This window comes from Culex quinquefasciatus, chromosome 2 (genome assembly GCF_015732765.1).
Source record: "Culex quinquefasciatus strain JHB chromosome 2, VPISU_Cqui_1.0_pri_paternal, whole genome shotgun sequence".
Taxonomy (NCBI): Eukaryota; Metazoa; Arthropoda; class Insecta; order Diptera; family Culicidae; genus Culex; species Culex quinquefasciatus.
The window spans coordinates 21613994-21634024 of record NC_051862.1 but is presented as its reverse complement, the minus strand read 5'-3'; the positions used below and the strand labels follow the sequence as shown (position 1 = coordinate 21634024).

Below are 20031 nucleotides of genomic sequence, written 5' to 3'. Positions count from 1 at the left end.
TCACCTTTAAGTTAAAAAAAATAAATTTAATTTTCTTTTGTTATTTTAAATTTGAAACAATAATTTCAGAGATCCCAGAATTTTCTTTTCTTAAAATATAATTTCTTCAAAAACAAAATTGAAGTAAGATATGGCTTCGAAGGCCGGAGATTGGGGACACCTGACTTAGACTGTTTTTTGAGCATTGTGATAACATTTCCTTAGTAAAGAAAGAAGGCAATAAGCAGGGATGTCATCAAATTCATCTTAAAACCTTTACTTTAATCGCTTTAACAGTATATTTTCCGCAACCTCGTTTTTTTTGTTCAAGGGTGGAGCAAAAAACCAACAATTAAAATAAAAAAGGCATCCTGCTCTTTGCTTACATCATGCTCACTCAAATCCCTTCTCTGGATTTATCTTTTTACGTTTAGTTTTTTTTAAAGTATATATATTATATATATTAACGCGCAGCACCGTCTGCATTTTTTTTTGTCTCTCTTAAACCACTCGGGCCGGGCGTATGTGATGCAATTCCTGTTTCTCTGTTACTCTGTGTTTTTTTAAATTGTTTTACGCACTTTTAATTACTTCGAGCATTTGCACAATCAATCTCAGTGTCTTCTTCCGCTTCCGCCTGGGGAGGAGGGGGTTTGGAAAGTTGTGTAAAGGGGAAACGTATTTTGTTTAAACTTTTCAAGTTTTCTTTTTGTAATTAAGGTATATGACACGGGGAGGAGCAAGGGAACAAAATGCGAAATAAATACCTCAATCGTTCTGTAGTTCCATAGTTTCTCTTTCTTTAATATATAGTATTTTTCATCATTATGTATAGAGTGTTCAGTTCACCCGGACGAACTTTGTGTTGTTGCTACGTTTGCTGTTTTTTTTTGTTTGCTTAATTTGCATTACTTTCGCTAGATTGATTTGATTTGTTCGAAAACACAAAAGTTTCAACGCGCAAAAGCCAAACCTTTTTCTTCTTCTGTAAATATATCGCTCCTTAATGTGTGATTTTCTGTTTTTTTTATTTGTGGGTGTTTCGCCGTTTATGTGTCAAAAACTGGATGGAATTTTGTTTTACCTTTCCCTAGTCCGGTGATCCGCGCGAGAAAAGCCAATCGTTAGAGTTTAAAAGAGAACCAAGCTGCGATCTAACAACTCTCTGTAAGGGTAAGTCATGTGGTGACTATTTTTTGTTTGTTTTGCACTTCTACTAGTTTAAATTGTGGCGTGATTGTGGGACTGACAGGGGGAGAATAGTGTTACAACCGTTTGTTTGCTTGTTCTAGCTTTTTTGTTTTTTTTTCTCTAAGTAGTAGATTGACATGTTTGCGGGGGAGGAGGGAGGAAAGATTATCTCTTTTTTTTTGTCTCAACATCTCTGGAATTGAACTGTGGCTTGCGTGTTTATCGTTGTATAAGTTTGTTTTGCTTGTTTGTCTGTGGTTGGCTGTTTGTTTTCTATAACTTGTTTGAGCATTACTCAAAAAAAGTCGGTAACAGCGAAATAAAATTTCCTCATTTCTCTTGTTAAACCTGATTGGGAAGTTGAAAATGATTGTTTCATTAAACCTAAAAGTAAAGACTAACACTAGGTTCAGCTACAGTGATGCTATTGTTGTTCGCTACTCGCTCTGGAAATTGTTTTTCTTGCTTTAAATCTTAAACTGTCTTACGTATCGATAAAAAGTAGTGCCTGTCTACCTTATTTGGTAGTTAAAAAAAACTTAATTCGAAAAAAAAACACATCTTCGGTTACGTCTTTAAAAACGAGGGGGCGCGGGAATTGTAAATAAAAAACCGTACAAATACAATGATCTCCGACATCCGACTATCCGCGCACGACGACAAAATGCTATTGTCAAATCCTCTCCTCACTCTCTCTCTCACTCTTACCCACTAGCTATTTCTCAGCTGTCTCGCACGCGCGCGAAATTTGGCCAACTCGTAATTGCATCGTCGCCTCCAATCTTCTAATCTTAACCTTTCCAGCGGAGACCCCCGGGGAGCGAGCGGAACGTCGCCCCCCGTGGCCCTTTTGTCAATAAATACAGGTTTATAGGTTATGTACGACAAACCTCTTGGTGTTCCGGAAGAATCGGATCCGATCCGGCTTAGTTCTTCACCTTGGCGTCCGTTTCGCCCCGTTTTCTTCGCTTGTTCAGCAGGGCGTTGTTTGAGCTGTCCAGGTTTTTGATGTGCATCTGGAAAAGGGCAAACAAGTTTTGGAAATTTATGTGAATACTGTTTTTTTATCATTTTCTGCGGGAAATTACCTATTTTTTTTAATATTTGTTATATTAAAAGTAAAATAAAAGCTCAAAATATCCGCCAACAGTCGTAATCTTTTTTTTCTCAGATTCCTTAATTCTATAATTTCTAAATTGAAAAAAAATACTCAAATTTCAAAATCCATAAATTATTATTCCTAAATTTTTATATTCTTAAATTCTAAAATCCTAACATTCTAAAATTCTAAAATTCTAAAATTCTAAAATTCTAAAATTCTTGAATTCTTGATTTCTTAAATTCTAAAATTCTTAAATTCTTAAATTCTTAAATTCTTAAATCCTTAAATTCTTAAATTCTTAAATTCTTAAATTCTTAAATTCTTAAATTCTTAAATTCTTAAATTCTTAAATTCTTAAATTCTTAAATTCTTAAATTCTTAAATTCTTAAATTCTTAAATTCTTAAATTCTTAAATTCTTAAATTCTTAAATTCTTAAATTCTTAAATTCTTAAATTCTTAAATTCTTAAATTCTTAAATTCTTAAATTCTTAAATTCTTAAATTCTTAAATTCTTAAATTCTTAAATTCTTAAATTCTTAAATTCTTAAATTCTTAAATTCTTAAATTCTTAAATTCCGTAAATTCATATATTCTTAAATTCTTCAATTCTTAAATTCTTAAATTCCGTAAATTCATACATTCCGTAAATGCATAAATTCCGTAAATGCATAAATTCCGTAAATTCATAAATTCTTAAATTCTGAAATGCTTTTAAATTCTTCAATTCTTCAATTCTTAAGTGTTTAAATCATGAAATCATTTTATTCTTAAATCAATAAATTCTTAAGCTTTTTATTTTTTTAATCCTAACATTAGGCTAGTATAAATATTTTTAAAGGTTCTTGTCACAACCCTTTCCACCCCCTTCCCCTTCAAAATCGGCCCGAACAATCAGGGAGCAAAACTAAAATTTTCAAAGCGCTTGAATTTCAAATAAAAATTTAAATGAAACCTGCTGAAATCAATTTGAAATGCATTCCCCTGGGTTCAGAATCAGTTTTGGTTGATTCAACAATATTTTGATTTTTGAAAATTTTCGATGTACGGGAAGCAAAAAGTTTTTTTTTCGCAATTTTTTTTTATCAGATATTACATTTTTTGAAAACTAATGATTGCAGAACAACTGAACTAGTGAAAAATGCATTTTAAATCACTTTTATTTTTATTCAAGTGTTGATACTATAGCTTGTTATTTCAAGTTTTATCTTTTGCCTTTCTTACTAATTTTTTTAAGAACATACAAAAGAGTTTCATAACAGTTGAAAATATTCAGAACGCAGAATCTTGAAACGCCGGTCAAATTTATTTTTGCTAGGATTAAGTATACCAGAGGGAAAAGGCAAAACAAAAATATTGGCAACAGTGAAATAAAAAAATAGAAATTTCAACATTTATAAATTAAGACAAAAAACTGAATCAAATTTAAATAAAAAAATAAATAAAAAAAAAACATTTAAAAAAATTAAAATCCCCCAAAATTGAGATTTGAAAATTAAAATACAGTTCGTACTCGATGATCCACATCAAATTGTCAGGATCGATCGTAGCAACCGGTGCTGACGGTTGGAAAACTTTTTCGCTCCGCGTCATTTTTGACAAATTTTATTTTTTCCCTTTCAATAAAAATAGAATAAATCGTTCGGAACTGCCAAAGATCAGGACCACGAAAAGTAAGTGGAAGGGCTCAACCAAGCTGGAGGAGGCCGTTACCTGAGCGTTTCAAGAGGCTGTGGTAGAATCGATTAAATTATCCTGGATCTGCAATTTGTACCAGCGAATCCGGAAACATTTGTTGGGAGTGAAGATATTCGGTGCTAAAGGAACACTTCCACTTCATCCGACCGGCTTGTGTCCTGTCAAGATCCTGGGGTCAGACTATCGGGACACTACCACCACCTGGCTGTATTTTTGAAGATTCACTGTTTCTTGGTGAGAGCTTTCCATAATTATTTGATATTTGATTATATTGTCCTAAATTATAACATTATAAATTAATTAACCCTCCTACCTCTTTCCCACTTTTCCATTCCCCAATCCCGATTTCCCCAACCCCAATTTTCCGATTCCCACTTCCCCCTAAAAATAAAATAATTTGCCAATTTACACTAACACACCACGCCTAACTGATTCGGAGCGTTTGGTACGGTATGTCCACGCATCCTTCCTCCCCTGATGATTGATTCTGTGAAATGTGATCCATTCACAGAATCTGTCTCTGCGGTTAATGCAACGCAGTAGGCCTGGCCGCTTTAATTTTTGCTATACATTTTCGGGGTAACTCGGATGTACTGCTATAGGGGGATGGCGTCGCTATTTTTAGACCACGTTTTCCACTTTTTCTCATCGAAACCGACTACTTTATCGACTTCATTTTGCTGGTCGAGATAGGACGCCGTCTATTATTAGACGATGACTCAGCACTTTTACACTCTTGCACTTAAAATAACCAGATGGCAGCACGATGTAACGCCACGTCCCTATTATTAATACTGACAAGAAAGTACTTGGGACGTAATCTAACCGCAAGTTCTTCCAGGATGCTTTCTTCGGACTTGCTGCGCTTGTGTTCGATTAGATTAGATTAGATTAGATGATCCACATCAAATTGTCACTTAGAAAAATCATAGCATTAATATATTATTTTCTTCTCAAACCTAAAAAATGAGTCCAAAATGTTCTAAAGTTATCAGATTTTTTGTAATCCTAGATGGTGACAAAAATGGTAGCATTTAAGAATTCTGCAGTTTTTCATTTCACCCAAAATTGAAGAATTCTGTAGTTCTTTTTTTAAGGTCCAAAATATTAGAATTTTAGAACTTAAGAATAGAGGATTTTGAAAATCGGGACCGTGGTGTAGGAGTAAGCGTGGTTGCCTCTCACCCAGTCGGCCTGGGTTCGATCCCAGTAGGTCCCGGTGGCTAATTTTGAGACGAGATTTGTCTGATCACGCCTTCCGTCGGACGGGAAGTAAATATTGGCCCCGGACTAACCTAAAAAGGTTAGGTCGTTAGCTCAGTCCGGGTGTATGAGTCGTCTCCCTGGGTCCTGTCTCGGTGGAGTCGCTGGTAGGCAGTTGGACTCACAATCCAAAGGTCGTCAGTTCGAATCCCGTGATGGATGGAAGCTAAGGTGTAAAAAGAGGTTTGCAATCGCCTCAACAATCAAGCCTTCGAACACCTAGTTTCGAGTATGAATCTCGCAATCGAGAACGCCAAGGCAGTGCTGTAGAGCAAATAATTTGATTTTGAAAAATAAAATTATTGTTCTCTTTATTGTTTTTTTTCGTTTTAACCTTTTAAATTTCTAATTTCTTGAATTTTGAAATTTTTTAAATGTTGAATTTATTTTTTTTTTTTTAGTTTAGAACTTTTGATTTTATAAATTTTGAATTCAGAAATTCCGGATCAATTAAATTTTGGAATCTTTGAATTTCAGAAAATTTGAATTTTTAATTGCTCTAATTTTTGAATGTTTTGATCGTTCTCTTTTTTCCTCAAGAATGTTAAAATTAAGAAAAACAAAATTCTACGGGTTAAATCCCATCTAAAATTCAAAGGCGGAGGCCAGCTTCTGTTTAGTCACAAGCCCCTATTTGGGATTTATGCACAGTACGCGAATTTATTTCCAGAGATATTGTTGCGATTCAGATGGAGGTCCCTACGGTCAGAGGTAATACCTGGGTGTGTATAGCTTCTGCGTACTTTCCCGGTGATACCGATGAAGCTCCTCCAGCTGACGTAACAATGTTTATTTCTTACTGTAAAAAAATGAATAAACAATTTATTGTTGGGTGCGACGCCAATGCTCATCACACAGTATGGGGTAGCACTGACATTAACAGTAGAGGCGAAAACTTGCTTAACTTCATAACAACTAATAATATTGATATTTGTAACAACGGCAATTGTCCCACGTTTGTTACAACGACAAGACAAGAAGTCCTGGACCTCACGTTTTGCAGTGATGTTATTTCTGAAAGGGTTATAAATTGGCAAGTATCCGATGAAATATCTCTCTCAGATCACAAACAAATTGAGTTCGAATACAACGCTGGAGAAATGATAGTTGAAAAATACAGGAATCCAAAGAAAACCAATTGGGATGCATATAAAATTCAATTAAATGACTACGACTTTAATTCTGAGGATGAAATCCGTACTGTTACACAGTTAGAAAAAGCCTCGTCTGAACTAATTCTGGCTATAACCGATTCTTACAGGGCTAGTTGCCCAGTCCAACAAAGGTCCTCTAGTCGTGAGGTATCGTGGTGGAATGAGAAACTAGCTGTGCTACGGAAAGGTTCTAGAAGATTGTTCAACAGAGCAAAAAAAACTGGAGACTGGGTCTCATATAAAAGTGCCCTGACTAAATATAATAAAGAAATAAAACGATCAAAACGCAGTGACTGGAGACGTTCTTGTGAAAAAATCGAGGAAACTCCAATAGTCGCTAGGTTACAAAAAGCTCTTTCCAAAGATCATTCAAATGGTCTAGGAAATCTTAAAAAGACGGACGGCAGTTTTACTAAAAATTCTTCTGAAACACTGGACTTAATGATGAAATCTCACTTTCCCGGTTCAACTAAGGTAACAAGTGGTATGAATCAAGCCGAGGGCGAAAGACTGGCAAAAGATTGGTCTGTACTCGCCCATAATAAAGCCTGTGAAATATTTACTCGTTCCAAGGTTGACTGGGCGGTGAGCTCTTTCAAACCATTCAAGTCTGCCGGGACAGATGGAATTTTTCCTGCTCTTCTCCAGCAGGGTAAAGATATTATCAATACTAAATTAACCAACATATTTCGAGCCAGTATCGCTCTTAGCTATATCCCAAAAGCTTGGAGAGAGGTACGGGTCATATTTATCCCAAAGGCGGGGAAAAAGGACAAAACAAGTCCCAAATCCTTTCGTCCGATTAGTCTTTCTTCAATTTTATTGAAAACAATGGAAAAAATACTTGATGACTTTGTAAAAAGGACGTTTTTGACAAAATTTCCTCTTAATAAAGCTCAATTTGCATACCAAAGTGGTAAATCAACCATAACTGCTTTGAATTGCTTAGTTTCTAAAATTGAGAAGTCCCTTAAAGCTAAGGAAGTAGCTCTGGCTGCTTTTCTAGACATTGAGGGAGCTTTTGATAATGCATCTCACAGCTCTATGTGCTCTGCAATGGAAGCGAGGGGCTTTGGATCATGTATTATCAAATGGATTGAAGCAATGCTTATTGAAAGGGAGATTTCTGCTGACCTTGGAGGAGATCGACTAGTAATCAGACCACGGAGGATGTCCACAAGGTGGAGTTCTATCACCTTTGCTCTGGTCATTAGTAGTCGACGACCTCTTGAAAAAGTTGGCGAGTCTCGGATTTGAATTGATTGGCTATGCAGATGATATCTGCATTATAGTGCGTGGAAAAATAGAAAGTGATCTTTGCAATCGAATGCAATCGGCATTGAATTTTATTTCGAAATGGTGCAAAAACGAGGGTCTTGGAATTAATCCCTCCAAAACAGTCATTATACCGTTCACTAGACGAAGAATATTAGTATTACCTGATCTTTTTATTCGTGGAGTAACCATTGAGTTTTCTACTGAAGTGAAATATCTTGGTATTACTTTGGATAGGAAACTTAACTGGAATACTCATTTGAATAATGTATTAAACAAAGGAATTAATGCTCTATGGGTGTGTAAAAAAACTTTTGGGAAAAAATGGGGCCTTCGCCCTAAAATGATATATTGGATATATACATGTATAGTAAGACCAAGAATTACGTACGCCTCACTTGTCTGGTGGCCAAAAGTTAAGGAAAAAAAATCACAAGATAAACTAGCTAAACTGCAAAGATTAGCCACCATTTCAATAACAGGAGCTATGCAAAGCACTTCATCTGCCGCATTAAATTCCTTGTTAAATTTACTTCCTCTTCACAAATTTGTAGAATTAGAAGCATTTAAAAGTGCTTTATTAATGAATCGATCCACAAGAATTCAGGATAAAGAATTGACTGGGCACTTAGAGGTCCTTAAAAACTTTACTCTGAATCCGGCGTTAAACTCAATAGTAGACTGGATGCCGACCAAGGCAAACTATGACATTCCATTCACAGTGGACGCTAAAAGTCGCTACGAGTGGGATAATGGTGGGCCTAATCTTCGTCCTGGCTCTGTTGTGTTCTACACGGACGGTTCCAAAATGAACAACAAGACGGGAGCAGGAGTTTTTGGCCCAGGAATTGAAACATTTGTTTCAATGGGACAATATCCAACAGTTTTCCAAGCCGAAGTTTATGCAATAATTGAATGTTTGCACATTTGCTTTAAAAGGAATTATAGATTTGCTAATATTTGTATCTTTTCTGACAGCTTGGCAGCACTGAATGCTCTGAAAGGGTATACCTGCCAGTCAAGACTAGTATGGGAAGGAATCTATTTACTAAGGCAATTATCCCAAAATAACGCGGTTAATCTTTACTGGGTTCCTGGGCATTGTGGAATTCTAGGAAACGAAATAGCGGACAGCCTGGCAAGGAAAGGATCTGATGCCGACTTCATTGGCCCAGAACCTTTCTTTGGTGTTCCAGACTGTTCTCTAAAAATGGAGCTCAAACGGTGGGAAATATCAACAATACAATCTATTTGGAATTCTACCGATTCTTCTAGACAGGCAAAAGATTTATCTTTCCAAAGAGAAACTTTCTCGAGAACTACTAAAACTAGACAAAAGAATTTAAGGGTGATCGCTGGTTTATTAACTGGTCACTGTCCATGTAAATATCACTTATTCAATATGAGGAAAATCCCAAACGCAATTTGTAGATTTTGTAATATTGAAAATGAAACATCAGAGCACCTGCTTTGCAATTGCGGTGCCCTGACCCAAAGTAGAATTTCATTTTTCGGAAAAGGGTCTTACAGCCCTCCAATATCAATATATTCCGTCCTAGTAGGGTGATAGACTTTATAAAACAAGTCGTACCTAACTGGGACAACACGCAGTAAACAGGAGCTGCCTCTCATCGTTCCATGATGTTGGGTTAACCTGATTTGCTATAAAAAAAAGGGTCACACCACAATATTCCTCTAATTGGTCGCAGTGGTATCAAGGCTCAACAAAAAAAAAAAAAAAAAATGCACAGTACGCTCACCGGAACATGTCCCAATAATCACACTAATTGCTGATAATATTTCTCTTATTAACCTGAAAGTAATTCTATTTCTCTCAATTATCAGGATGGCCACCCGCGCCGTCCGTAACAACCCCGCGTTTCTTGCGCCTATGTTATCGGGCAAAAATTCTAGTTACTGGGTATGAAATTACCACAATTCAGGTTCAACTGATTTAACAGCTTTTTCTCAAATGTCATGCCTGTTTTTTTTTTCTAGGTTAATGATTTATAAATTTTGTTAAATGTCAAATTAAATTAAGTCTTACCTGATCGTAATCCACTCGCATGTTGGCGAGCGATCGGGTCATCTCTTCCTGCACCTCCGGCCAGGTCTCTTCACCCTCCTTCAGCACTCGCTCGGTGTGCAGTGGCGTCTGGGGCACTTCCATGTACAACTACAATTTAAAAAACAGAATTTAAATGATTTTCACCCAAAGATGGATTGCTTCAAGTGTGATTACTGACCCGAACCCACGGATTCTTCATGACCTGATCGATGGTCAGCCGCTTCTCGGGCTCGACGCTGAGCATGCCCTTGATGAGATCCTTCGCGGCCTGGCTCACGTTCTGCCACTCGGGGTTCGGGAAGTCGTACTGGCCGGTCCGGATGCGGGTCTTCATTCCCGGGGAGATGGCCAGCCCGTGGTTGGAGTAGAACGGCGGGAAGCCGCACAGTCTGTGGGAAGAAATGGTGTTTAGTTAAATTTATTTAGTAAAACAAATAAAAATTAAAATCTTACAGTATGTACATGATGACGCCGAGCGACCAGATATCACAGCTCTTGTCGTACTTTTCCGGCCCGAGGACCTCCGGCGCGACGTAGTACGGCGTGTAGCAGGGCGTCTGCAGCGTGTCCTTGACGAACGTTTCCTTCGAGAAGCCAAAATCGGTCAGTTTGAGGATGGCGTTCGGGTGGGGCGACGTGTACAGCAGATTCTCCGGCTTGAGGTCCCGATGTGCAATGTTGGAATCGTGCAGGTATTTCACAGCGACACAGATCTCATGCATGATTTGGGCGGCCTCTGGAGGTGGGGGGGTGCGGGTCACATTGAGGATGAATGGGTAGAATGGGGACAAAGCAGGAGAAGAGAGAACAAAAAAAAGAAAGAAAGAAAATACATCAATAAGAGAGAGAGAGATAAAGTGAAAGAGAACAATAATAAAATACAATCATTTCCGTGTAGGAAGAAATCACTCAGAGAAGGGAGAATCAAGAAAGAGGAGTAAAGATTGTATCAAACACACAGCCACACACATTCGCACACACCGCGTTTGCATCGGAATGTCTAAAACTACATAAATTAGCAGGTGTTGCACAACAACACCAAGGGAGCGGTGCGGAGAAGGTTAGTTAAAGTGGTGAGATAAACACAAATAAACAGTCATGTTGTGGGTTGCGCTGCAAACCCCGGCGCGTTGATGGAAACAAACGGGGAAATGAAACTGCTCTCCCACCGGAATTGGAAACAACCGAGGAAAAATTCCATTCGGAAGAATCATTGTTCAATTGTGTGAGAGAGAGTTCAGGGAAAGGGTCAACCGTATAAAAATAATATTGAACATCAAACTGAATTTTATTTTTCCGGCTAAAAATTGGTGGGAGTTTCCCAATGACCAAAATAGGCATTTTGCAACATTGATTTGTCCATACAAGTTTGTATTCATACAATTTTGGCACAATTTATCTGTACATATTTAAACAAATCTCTACCTCGGGAAAAAAATTTCTGATCTATTTGGTTTCTTCAACAAAGTTGCAGGGTATTTTTTTTCAATAAAATTATTTTTATTAGGTACTTTTCGGTACTGGTTTTGACCGAGTCGGCTTTAAAAATGTAAGGGTATGGTGAGAACACAAACTAGTTCCAACTGACGGTAGGCAACTATTGGTTCGATTTTCAATGATAATAAAAAAAAATGTCTATGAAATATTTTAATCTATCTTATAAAAATACTTTCAAAACTTCAAAGACAGGCATTAAATTTTGAAAAGGCCAAAATATAAATGTTTAGCCGTCTGTAGCTGAGCAGTTCTCTAGGATTTCGGTCATTCGATTTTTTTTTGTATTTTTTAATCCGGCTGAAACTTTTTTGGCGCCTTCGGTATGCCCAAAGAAGCCATTTTGCATGTTTGTCCATATAATTTTCCATACAAATATGGCAGCTGTCCATACAAAAATGATACATCAAAATTCGTTATTCGCTCGAAGTGATTTTTTTTCAACCTTGTCGATTTGGTGTCTTCGGCAAAGTTGTAAGTATGGATACGGACTACACTGAAAAAAATGATACACGGTAAAATTTTTTTGGTGATTTTTAATTTAACTTTTTGTCACTAAAACTTGATTTGCAAAAAAACACTATTTTTATTTTTTTTTATTTTTTGATATGTTTTAGAGGACATAAAATGCCAACTTTTCAGAAATTTCCAGAATGGGCAAAAAATCTTTGACCTAGTTATGATTTTTTGAGTCAATACAGATTTTTTCAAAAAATTTAAATATTGGTCGCAAAAATTTTTCAACTGTATTTTTCGATGTAAAATCGAATTTGCAATCAAAGAGTACTTCAGTAAATTTTTGATGAAGTGCACCGTTTCCAAGTTATAACCATTTTTAGGTAACTTTTTTGAAAATAGTCGCAGTTTTTCATTTTTCAAAAATTGTGCCCATGTTTGCCCACTATTGAAAAAAATATTTTTGAAAAGCTGAGAAAATTCTCTATATTTTGCTTTTTCGGACTTTGTTGATACGACCCTTAGTTGCTGAGATATAGCCATGCAAAGGTTAAAAAACAGGAAAATTGATGTTTTCTAAGTCTCTCCCAAACAACCCACCATTTTCTAATGTCGATATCTCAGCAACTATAGGTCCGATATACAATGTTAAAATATGAAACATTCGTGAAATTTTCCGATCTTTTCGAAAACAATATTTTCAGAAATTTAAAATCAAGACTAACATTTTAAATGGGCGTAATATTGAATGTTTGGCCCGTTTGAAATGTTAGTCTTGATTTTAAATTTTTGAAAATATTTTTTTTCGAAAAGATCGGAAAATTTCACGAATGTTTCATATTTTAACATTGTAAATCGGACCATTAGTTGCTGAGATATCGACATTAGAAAATTATGGGTTGTTTGGGAGAGACTTAGAAAACATCAATTTTCCTGTTTTTTAACCTTTGCATGGCAATATCTCTGCAACTAAGGGTCGTATCAACAAAGTCCGAAAAAGCAAAATATAGAGAATTTTCTCAGCTTTTCAAAAATATTTTTTTCAATAGTGGGCAAACATGTGCACTATTTTTAAAAATGAAAACTGCGACTATTTTCAAAAAGTTACCTAAAAATGGTTATAACTTGAAACGGTGCACTTTATCAAAATTTACTGAAGTACTTTTGATTGCAAATTCGATTTTACATCGAAAATGAAGTTGAAAATTTTTTGCGACCAATATTTCGATTTTTTGAAAAAATCAGTATTGATTCAAAAAATCATAACTTGGTCAAAGATTTTTTGCCCATTCTGGAAATTTCTGAAAAGTTGGCATTTGATGTCCTCTAAAACATATCAAAAAATAAAAAAAATAAAAATAGTGTTTTTTTGCAAATCAAGTTTTAGTGACAAAAAGTTAAATTAAAACTCACCAATTTTTTTTATTACCGTGTATCATTTTTTTCAGTGTAGTCCATATCCATACCTACAACTTTTCCAAAGACACCAAATCGATCAAAAAATTCCTCCAAAAGATACAGATTTTTGAATTTTCACATATCATTTTTGTATGGACAGCTGCCAAATTTGTATGGAAAATTATATGGACAAACTAATGATGCAAAATGGCTTCTTTGGGCATACCGAAGGCACCAAAAAAGTTTCAGCCGGATTAAAAAATACAAAAATTAAAGAAAAAAGACCGATTTCGTAGAGAATTGCTCACATTTAACAGACTTTTTCAATATTTTTGTTACTTTATATTAAAAGCCCAAACATTTAAAAATGTGTAAAACATTTTCAATACAGTTTACAAGTATTTGCCTGTTATCATGTAATAAAAAATTTTTTGAAGCAAATTATTTTTCTAAATTTTTAAATTTGGAAAAAGGCATAATAAAATGAATATTTTACCAAAAACTATTTATTTTGCTAATGTTTTATGCGTACATCAAGGATACTTAAATTTCAAAATTGCAATTTTGTTTTTTTTTTACTTTGAGGAACGGAACTAAAAACTGAGATACAGCCTTGCAATTGATTTTTTTTAAATATATTTCCGAAATTAATTGTTCAACATCAACATATTTACACCAACTTATTTTGAAACATTTTAAAGATTTTTTGAAGCAGTTTCAAACTTAATATTATTGTTATTAAGGTATATATTTTGATGATATTTCCGATACATTTAGTTTAACATATTTAGACCGTTTTATTTTAAAATATTTCCAACTTTTTCCCTAAACATCTTCAACATTTTTTTTAGTATTTTTTCTAATAATTTTAAAAGTTGGTCGTCGTTGATCATAGCCATTCATGGTCACCCGCGACAGACACGGACGACGAAACAAAGAGAAACGCAAAAAGTAAATTTTTCAAAACTTTTTTTTCGTAAAATCGCAGTTACTAGTGATGATTACTAGCAAACCCCTTATATTTATATATCAAAATGTTTGTAATTATCTACTCTACACCTTTGTAGTACATTGTTACACTCTAAAAAATAACCCTGCAAAGTTGGAAAAACACGAAATCTTAAAATAAAATTAAATCCAAATGAAAAACGTTACTTAATCCACCCTTAGGTGGTTGGTGCCTTCCTCTCATTCAAAGGGTTATGCTATCCAAAATAGACACGCTCGTGGGAAGGTCTTTAAATTACCTATCCAAAGATAGGTCGCGTGATATATTTGGAATACGTTTTCATCTAAATATCTGAGAACTAGCCTCCAAAAAGTGTATAAATAACTCTTAAGTGCTTATAACTTTTGATAGGGTTGTCAGATCTTCAATGTATTGGTCGCGTTGGAAAGGTTCTTACGACAAAAATGGCAACTTTGGCCACTCTGGAACCGATTCCGGAAAATCTGCAGATTGTATGGAAAAAGTTGCGTAAAATCAAATTTTGATCATAGGAGGCTGATTAGGAAAGAGCTAAAAACGTCAACAAACGAAAAAAGGAAAAGACGAAGTTTTTCGGGTGAGGCTTGTTTCCCATAAAACATGTTCCAAAAAATGTTACAGTTGAATAACGAAAAATGGCAGAGTTTAAAAAATCTTTTTGCAATTCCGTCGTGAAACTACTTACTTTTCCTGTCATTCTTGAACGACGAAATAGCCTACTTTTCTGTACCAAAAATAACAGAATCGAATAGCAACACTTTTCAAAATAAATGCTGAAAAGTTCTACTTTTCAGTACTCAAATGGGTGCTGAAAAGTTGAACTTTTCAGCACTTGTTTCTAAAAGTAACACTTTCAACATTTTTTTGATTTAAACGATTTATTGACAAAATACATGAAAATTTGACATAAAATTTCACTCAGTGTGTGTTTTTTGGAATTGCAAAAAATGTTGTATGGAACTCGTTGCAAAACTTGATTTTTTCAGCACTCTTCGTATTTATCCAACTCGGTGAACCTCGTTTGATAAATGTACGACTCGTGCTGAAAAAATCCTCTTTTTGCAACTTGTTGCATAAACTACTATTATATTGTTTTTTTTTTCCAATGAAAAATACTTTTTTTCAGAATTTTGAGTAGGCCATCAAATCGAGCATTCAATTTTACATAAAATTCCCTTTGACACCAAACTTCCATCTCATCATCTTTTCAGCCTGCAAATTATTGAAAAACATGTCTTTTTTCGCATGTTCAAATATGGAAGGGGTCGTACCGCCCCTCCGTCACGAGATATCACAAAACGGACCTTGGATTTGTGATCAGGGACAAAAGTTACCCCTAAGGACAAAATTTCACGCAAGTCGAAGAGGGGACTGGGGCAACTTTTCCAGATTTCGTATGAGTTGGCGGAGAATTACCCATAGACTTTTTTAAAGTTTTGTGATTGTAGGTTGTAGGGTTACTAATTAGGGGTCGTTGAACTCGAATTGTGTATTAAAGTCTCTCCATTGGAGACCCTTAGAATAACAAAACTTATACTAAAAATCAGTATTTGATTTTTTTCTAATTTAAAAAGATGTTTAAATTTGATTTGGTTTCTTCTTACCCGACATCTTCTAGTGCACGAAAACCTAGGGTAAGACCACAACAAAGTAAATGAAAACTTTAAAAATAGTTCAAGGCCGTAGGCCCACATACGGGGGGGCTGAGCAGCTTAACACGAAGAATGCCTCCCCCCCTAAAAGGTTAGTTCACAATTACAGCAGGTCAAGAGGCAGGGTTGTGTTGTGTTGGGGGGCCACTGACGTAATTCTAATCTTTTCCTTTTTTACACAAATTCTACAGTTACAAACGCACACACACACACACTCATTCACACCCACCCACTGGAAATTTCTGCTCTGCAATTCTAATCCACTTTACCTCGTTCGGTGAATGGTCCGTCCTGGCGTTCCTGGATGCGCTGGAACAGTTCGCCACCGAGCATACTGGAAAACAGGAAGAAGAGGAAGAAAAACGGGTTAAAAACCGGAAATAACACAACAATTAGTTTTTCCCGGCCCACGTGACTGTCTGAACTGGGAAGGTGTGGGCTTCAGTCTACAGCTAAAAATAACCTGAAATTGTGAACAGATTTTATGTCATGAAAAAAGTGTAATTTTACATAGAAATCATGTAAATTTACTTCGTTTTTGAAGTGATTGCCATTTTTAACCACAAGTTAAGTAAACTTAAATTTTTTTCACCTTTTAATTTTTCAACTGTGTAGATGGCGTTTCTTTTTTGTTTATGGCGTGGTGCTTTTTTTGGCGCATAAGTTTAGTAACTCGTAAAAATAAACATGATGGACGATATGGAAACCCAGCGAAAAGGTTGCCAGCTGACCTGGCGTTTACACGGCGGGACGAAGGTTGCAATCAGCATATTGATTTGACCGTTTAGGGAGAGGAAAAACTAGGTCTAGGGGAGGTTTAGGCAAATGTTGTGCCACAAAAAAAAATTGGGTTATTGGAAAATAAGAATCCGATTTTAGATTTCCAAATTTTAAAATTTAAGCAAGAAAAAAAAATACTAGAAAAAATGAATTGGTAGATGTGAAATATTGATGCTCCACTTTTTTAAGGGGACAAGGGAAATTCTCCACGGCATTCCCAAATAAGTTTGGTTGTTTTTGAGATGGTTAAGGTCTGGGATATGTCTGAACAAGCTTTACGACCGTTGACATAATATTGTTAAGTCTTTTGAGAAAGTTTTTATCTTTTTGGTGTCTTTGTAATTTAGGAAAAAATAGATACAAAGATACCATATAAATTTAAAACAAAACCAACAATGTCCACTCTCATCTATCATTTTAACAACTCCTCGCTCTGACAACCTTCAGTCAACTGTGTAAGCTTGCATGTTACACAAACATCGCTCCTCGCAGATATGGGTTATGAACGATAAAACGGTTTGCAGTTATTTTTTTTTTTTTTTGCTCTCTATCACACCTGCCTGAAGCGTACTGAGTGTAGATGTTTTTACGACGCGACGCAAAACTGTATCAACAACTGATCGTTTATCAAACATATGTTAATTTGTGCAACTGAACTGTACAATATATTTGAAGTGAACGAAAAAAAGCTACGATTTACAAATAATTTCGCTACAGAGATATAGTTTGTTGTTTTTGGATCAACCTTAAACTATTGGCCGAAATCATCAATTCATGATGCAACAATGTAGTCTATCGTCTTGGGATTGCACGTGGAACAGCCCCAAACCCTCAAAATATCACTCTAGTCATAATAGAAATGATCCTGTGTAAAGGAGACGAAATTGTACTTTCGTTTTTTTAATTTTTTTTTATCTCAAAATCAATTTTATAATTTGAATTAAATTTTATAAATTATTATCTCGATTTTGAATTTCTACAATTTTCCACTTCCTTAAAAGTGCAAGTGAAATAAGCACCAGGTAACAACAACATTATCCCGTCCCCCCATAACCACCCACAGCCACCCATAAAAGATCATCAAAATTACCATTCCATGACGACCAACAGGCACCGGTTGCCGCTGTAGCTGTTCTCGTACACGTCGATGATGTTTACGATGTTCCGGCAGCCGCTGGCGCGCCAGTGCAGCTCCACCTCGCGCCGGGCCTTGGCGTTGTCGTGGAGGACCTGTCGAAGGGAGAGAGGGTGAGACGAAACGGAATTAAATTTTGGGTGAATGAATTTTGACACTTTTGTGAGGGCGTATAATGTCAACTTTAATTTCAAGGAAAACATTACAGGTCACTGAGCATTAAACTCTTCTAGGGGACCATCCACAAACCACGTGGACACTTTTTTGGAAATTTCAACCCCCCCCCCCCTCGTGGACAATTGTCCATACAAAAAAAAACTTTTTGTATGGATCGTGGACAATCGCCATACCCCCTAAAGTGACCACGTGGTTTATGGATGGTCCCTAGAGTATTATTTGAAAAGGTCCTATAAAGATAGGGAATCCTTCATCTTATTAGATCTTAAAATAATACTTTTAAAATTCAGGATTTTAAAATTTTAGAATTCTATAATTTTAGAATTTTTAGAAAATTTCGTATTTATTGAGCAGCCCAGTATTTTTGTATTTTGAATTTTAGAATAACTAATATTAACTATTACGGAATTTAGGATTATTTTATTTAAAAGAAATTAATACTTAAAGATTTATGTTTTTTTTAAATAAGAATATTAAAAATTTTAAAATTTTGTTTTTTAGACTTTTGGGATTTTCGAAATATGAAAATCGAAAAAGTCTTCAGAAATTTTTAAATTTTAGAATTATGGAATTCTAAACATATATAATTTAAAAATTTGAAAAATCTAGACTTTGCCAATTTAGGAATTTCAGAATTTAAGAATTTCAGAAATTAAGAATTTAAGAATTTAAGAATTTAAGAATTTAAGAATTTAAGAATTTAAGAATTTAAGAATTTAATTGCTTTTTAGAATTTAAGAATTTAAGAATTCCGCGCCGTCCGTAACAACCCTGGAAGGGTGTATTTTTGTTAAATATAATTGTATCTTATAATTTAAACATTGCTGTATCTCGAAGCCGTCGGGTCCGGTGGTTTAGTGGTTAGCGTGGTAGCCTATTACCCCAGCAGGCGTGGGTTCAATCCCAGACGGACCCGGTGGCATATTTCGAGACGAGATTTGCCTAATCACGCCTTCTATTGGATGGGGAAGTAAGACGTCGGCCCATTTGCGTAAAAGAGGTTTTGGGTGACTCATCACACATAACCTTCGGACGCCTAGAAATGAGCAGAGTTTCTGCAACAGAGACCACAAAAGACCCGGGGGTCATTAAAGTGGATTGCTTTGATTTTTTTTTTGTATTCCGAAGCTGTTACATTGTATAAAAAATTGTCAGTGACAAACTTGTAAGGATTGGACGACATCTCTGAAAAATATACGCCACCTCTATGAGATTTTTTGATTTTTCAGTTTTAATATCAAATTTCAAGATGATTTTTGTTTGTTCCAGACACAAGATAAATTCAAAAAGGAGCAACTTTCCTAAAAAATACATAAATCAAGAAAGTTTCTTGCTCTGATTTAGTGCATTTTTATTTGCGCAAACTACGACCAAAGAAGCCATTTTGTGTAATTGGTTCACCCATACCAGTCTCCAATTTTGGCAGCTGTCAATACAAAACTAGTATGTAAATATTCGAAAATCAGTATCTAAGGAATTTTCTGACCGATTTGGTGTCTTCGACAAAGTTGTAAGTATTGGTGAGGACTATTCAAGAAATATAAGTACACGGTAAGGTTTTCATCGGCGATTTTTAACTTAAAAATTAAACATTGAAAAAAAAAACCTTGAAACTATGGAATCAAAACTAACATTTCAAAAGGGCTAAATATTCAATACTATTTAACATAATTTGTTGCGACTGTAGGGCTTCCTTTTATTTTGTGTGTGTGTGTGTGTGTGCAACCAACCAAACGGGACCACGCGGTCGCTTCTTACAAATTGAGTTGTTTCCATGTATTTTTTTTTTTAGATCTACATTCTATACATGCAAATAACTCGCATAGGCATTTGGAAGGTGTTAGCTCTGTCGAGCTACGGCGACCCATTTCTACGCTGGCTAGCCGAGCGCGAGGTACTTCAGCTTTATCGATAAGCCCCGCCCTGAAGAACGTTTGGACCAATCGAATTCAAACGTTATTTAGAACTTCCGAACCCTTGTCAAATGGACAAGGACCCAGCGCGTATATAGTTGATAGTAACAGTATTCCTAATTCCAGTCATAGCTCACCAAGTCGCGATGGCCTAGTGGTAAGCATTTTTGCTTACCAATCCAAAGGACGGGGGATCTAACCCCGACTCGAGCGACTTTGATTTTTCGTTCATGTTCAGAGTTTCAAGATTTATATTTCCTATACTTTCTCGTTGGGAGCAGATGGGAATCGAACCCAGGACCATTCGCT

The 20031-nt window shown here is 35.7% G+C and overlaps 1 protein-coding gene across 1 annotated transcript in view; it reads right to left on the bottom strand.

Moving 5' to 3' along the window:
* Window positions 1-259: 259 nt before the first annotated feature.
* The window catches only part of LOC6045880 (MAP kinase-activated protein kinase 2), a 40866-nt gene continuing 21094 nt past the window's right edge, over window positions 260-20031 (bottom strand). The window contains exons 3-8 of the mRNA XM_038253419.1: window positions 17588-17727; window positions 15987-16051; window positions 10183-10465; window positions 9908-10118; window positions 9709-9837; window positions 260-2186 (exon numbers count right to left, since the gene is read on the bottom strand). Of these exons, the coding sequence (XP_038109347.1) occupies window positions 2097-2186; window positions 9709-9837; window positions 9908-10118; window positions 10183-10465; window positions 15987-16051; window positions 17588-17727 (918 nt within the window). The 3' untranslated portion in view covers window positions 260-2096. The remainder of the gene's footprint in view (window positions 2187-9708; window positions 9838-9907; window positions 10119-10182; window positions 10466-15986; window positions 16052-17587; window positions 17728-20031) is intronic.